At 41.8% G+C, this 4,467-nt stretch overlaps 1 protein-coding gene across 1 annotated transcript in view; it reads left to right on the forward strand.

Annotated features, from left to right (window-relative positions):
• Positions 1-1,336: 1,336 nt before the first annotated feature.
• MTMR3 (myotubularin related protein 3) overlaps positions 1,337-4,467 on the forward strand; it is a 57,482-nt gene continuing 54,351 nt past the window's right edge. The window contains 1 exon segment of the mRNA XM_009889010.1: positions 1,337-1,390. Within this exon segment, the coding sequence (XP_009887312.1) occupies positions 1,337-1,390 (54 nt within the window).

Consider the following 4,467-nt stretch of genomic DNA (forward strand, 5'->3'; position numbering starts at 1 on the left):
CCCTCTTCCAAAGAAGGCAAATATCTGCTGGTACCTTCCTAAGGAAGCTTGAACAATTAGGTCAATGGATTTTTAGCTATTTAAATAAATACAGGAGCGGGGAGGGGAGAGACTGACTCTGGCTAGTAAATATTAACCTTGTTTCACTGGGAGAGTTGCAGTCTATTGCAGAACTTAATTTTAATTCTAACTGAAGCTCAGTGTTTTGATATACATATGTGCTTTGGAAACAACCACAAAACCTTCTTTGGTGCCTCTCTGAAATGCCTGAATATGTTTAACTTTGGCTTCATGCTGTTTAGTTTTTTAGAATAAGCATATTCTGTTAATCCCAGTAAATTCTTTCCTGGCTCTGTAAGTGTAAACTGACAAGTTTGTGGTCTTCCAGCATTATGGGAGCTTTTATATAGAGAAAAGACTTAGGGAGTTGTCATGACTGAACCCATCCTCCCCGGCTGGTCTGGAAACATGACTTTAGAAATTGTAATTGTTCTTGCCTCTGTGTTTGAGATTTGAACAAGATGGTTGCAGAGCATACTACCACGGTTTGGGAGCTGGAGGGCTACTGGATGTAAAAATAAGCTTTAAAAATTGACATAATAGAGCCAACTGGTTCTAAAACACCACTGTTGTGCCTTTAGAGGAATAATTTTGCAGTTTGACAAAATTAATTAGTCTGTTTGAAGACCCCTGTACTTAATACTAGATACTCATAATGTATATAATTGATCTTCAAAACTAGTTACCAAAATTGAAACTCATTAAGACTAGCTTCAAATTCCTTTAGGCGATCTTAAGAGATGCAAGACTACTTGTTGTGCCTCATGCCTCGTACATGAAGGAAGGGCACGTACAAATGTTGTTTGAATCCTTGGTGTTTGATTAGCTCAAGCGAGAGCTCCTCACTGTGGTGCAATATGCAGATGGCTCAGGGTCCTTTTTCTGCACGGTTGTAGGACCCTTTTTAAGGCTATCTTGCTTTGCTTGCCTTTTATTTCAGGTCTTACTTAAGTGTGACTTGCAAATGGAAAGTCGTATTTTGCTGGTTACATCTCTTCTGAAAGTAACTGACTTTCCATGAATGGAAAAAGATGGGAATGAACAACTCTTAAAATTTGGAAGATATTGAATTGGTTTTTAACTGTAGGAGAAAAGGTGTTTGCTCTTCTGCTTTTTCTCCTAGCTTCAGTGAATTGAATCAGCTGACCAAAGAAAGGACATCGAGTAGCAGGAGGCAGTATGCTGGTAGATTAGCCAAACCAGTTTGTTTGTGATCTAAATATAGGAAGCCTCCTTAATTGGGGAAGGCATCCGAGTTCTCTGTATGTCTTAATACATGTCGGGAGCCCAAGCTCTTCGCTGCTGTGCCCGGCTGAAGGGCAACGCTTGTGTGAGTCTCGTCTCCTGCTGTAGAAAACCTGACTGGTAACAGAGGGTACGGCTGAACGTTTGGGGAAGTTGAAGCTGGAAATGGGTTGATGCAATAACCTGTTTGTTCTAGTCTGGAAGGGGTTAGCTGCTCAAATGTAAGGAAGGCAGTAACCTGTTCTGGTAAATCACATGTCTGGCTTTAAACTGGGACTTGCTGCCTAAATAGGAGCTAGCAGAGAATTCCTTATACTCCCTTCAGCTGCTAGTGTTTCCTCACCCAGCTCTTGCTGGCCTCCTTATCGGGCACAAGCAGACATGGGTTTATCTCTTCATAATTTGACTTTTGCCTTACAGTATTTACGCGTATTAAGTGGCTGATTGAATTGTGAGTGCTGTTGATGCCTTGGCACTTCCGTGGATGATGCCCAAACAAGTATTTGGATTGCCCCCTAGAAAAGTTGTTCGTGATCCTAGAAAAGCTAGCCTGACCCTTGATTGACTCCTGAAATGTGACATTTAGGTGGTCAGTTCCTAAAAAGGGGTCTCTTGTGAGTAAATAAAGCTGGCTGGCTACCTAGGTTGGCTCTTTGAATATGATTACTTTGTTCAGTTGTGTTACCGGGATTGCTCTGGGTGTACCAATAAAGAGAGAAGAAAAGCATGAGTTTCAGGTATTGAATTAACTTACTATTTTATATTGTGAAGAAACAGTAGTATTAATGGTGTGATCAAACATACTTGTCTCCTGCCATGGTCGGTTGGAAGAGATGAGCTCTTCGTCCCTGAGTTCGTGGATGCTGGCAGAAATGTCATCGCTGTATGTTATACCCAAAGACAACTTTAGGTCCTGTTAGTACAGGATACGGTTGTGTGCGTGATAGCTTTAATGCAGATCGGGGCTTTTTGAGGGTAATTGGTATTTGAACTGTAAGCTCTGCCATTTAAACTTATCTCTCAAAGCATTAAGCAGACTAAATATGTAAATAGTTTGAGATGAGCGAGCTAATTGACTAGTTCTGGAAAGAAAATGTCACTCCTGCAGGTGCTGAAGTGGTTCTTAAGCTACCTCAGATTCCGTACAAACTAAATGTTGTGCAGTTGTTTCAGGCTCTGCTTTTTTATCAGCATCTGGTCTGGAAACAATAGATGACACTATAGATTAGTGGTGCTATAACCTGACTTCTTTCTGGCTTAATTTTGTATTGCATCTGGGAGTTGGATTAGGTCATGAGGGGTCTGAAAAGTCAGAGTTGGTGTAAGATGAGGAAGGAGAGCATTTTGTTGGGGAGGAGTATGGGAGCAGTACCCTTTCTGATGGCTCACCGCGTTTCATGGAATGTGAGCATTGTCTATTTTAAGAGTAAAAACACCTTGTGTCAAATTAAAAGAAAGCATTTTTGGGCTGTGCTGCAATTTTACCAAGTGGTAGTGTTAGGCCATGTGAAATTAACTTTCACACTTGTATAAGGCAGTCCAGTGTCAGTCATCGAAGCCTGAGCCTCTCAAATCGCTTCTCTTCCTCAATGAAGACGGTGAAGGTGGATACCCGTCTTACCCAAAGAGCCTCCTTGACAGAACAGGTTTTTTTAATGCAATTTAAGAATTAATGGATTAAAACTATAGTCCATAATTGCATTGTGCAAAGGTGCGCAGTGAAAGTAAGTGATGTCTAGTTACGGGTCTTTATAACAGAAAGCGGACTTCTCCGGAGTCCTGCCCGTTCCTAGCTGTGCAGCCGCTCATTCCCACCCCTCTGAGCCTCGGTGGGCGCTGAGTCTCCTGTTATAATAACTTAACCTACTTAATGCATTGAGAAATAAACGTTTATTCATGGTGGGTACTTGGGATTTCAATAAAGTTGCCTTATGACAAAAGCATTGAGTGGTGTTTTGTTAAAGAGGTTTTAAAAGCTTTGTGCCAGACAAAGTATAGTGAGGATGAGGTCAGCGTACACACTTCGGGGCTGACGGCTGTAACTGCGTGTACGTTGTCCGAAAGTAGTTCAACGGGGAAGAAACTCATGGGAGTGTAACTTGAAACTCCAGAGGAGTCTTCAAATTAAATTTGCTTCTTAGTTCTTCCTATTTTCAGAACTTTTTTTTTTAATCGTCGATCTCTAGTGTTGCGTTGGCTGTCAATAAAATACAACGCGAGAGGAGTCTGTTCTGTGGGTACTGTGTAACAGCAGCTGCCTCCGTTCTAGGGCTCACCCAGTTCACAGAAAGGACTGAGCTAAAGCAAAATCCTGCTGGAGGAGGGAAGGGGGTTGAATAGGGCTTTTGGGAGGATGAGTAAAACCTTTGAGACTGATTAACAACCTCTTATCCCTATTTGTTGCCTTTTTTTCTAGAAAGGAAGAAATAAGTGAGGGAGTGACTCATGGCAAATGGGCTGTGAGGACTTTAGTGGAAAAATGGGAAGTATGAGGAGCAGATTATTCCCTCCTTACTCTGCTCTGCCACTTCAGACGGAAACTTTTGCTGCCTGGTCTCAGCCTTGCTCACTTGCCTTTTCTGTTTCATAACTTCAATCTAATATTGCCCCACTTTTCATGGCTTTTTGGTTACCTTTTGATGTAATTATCCCTCCTCAACATGGTTAGTCACCTTTCTAGCTTAGAACCTACTTGGTCTCCACCAGCTCAGGCCCTGGGCAACATTCTCCGTCCTGTCAACTTCCATATGACTACTAGATTCGGGTCCCATCCCATCCTTGCAGATCTCTCCACTGCTCCAACTGCTCTGTGTAGCTCGTTGGTCCTTCTTGGTAGTTATTACTTGTCTGTCTTGCACAGAAAATTGAGGGATGCGGAGTAATTGAAAGAAAAGGAAAATGATAGAATGGTTAGTAATTTGAGCTTTAAACTTTCAGTGGTTCATCAGAAGATCTCTGGTGGGTAAACTGTATCCTGGCTTATATATGAACGGCTGCAGCATTTGGATCACAGGGTTTTATACAAATGAAAAAAGAATTCAAAGTAAAGAAAAGCTGAAATCGTACAAGAAAAAGTGAAAATTTTCTTCACATTTTGGTTTCGAGCTTGCTGCGGTGTTCTGGCCTGGGTGGCTTTGAGATCAGTGAAGGAGAATATTGACA

This window comes from Charadrius vociferus, unplaced genomic scaffold, assembly GCF_000708025.1.
Source record: "Charadrius vociferus isolate BGI_N301 unplaced genomic scaffold, ASM70802v2 scaffold1351, whole genome shotgun sequence".
Taxonomy (NCBI): Eukaryota; Metazoa; Chordata; class Aves; order Charadriiformes; family Charadriidae; genus Charadrius; species Charadrius vociferus.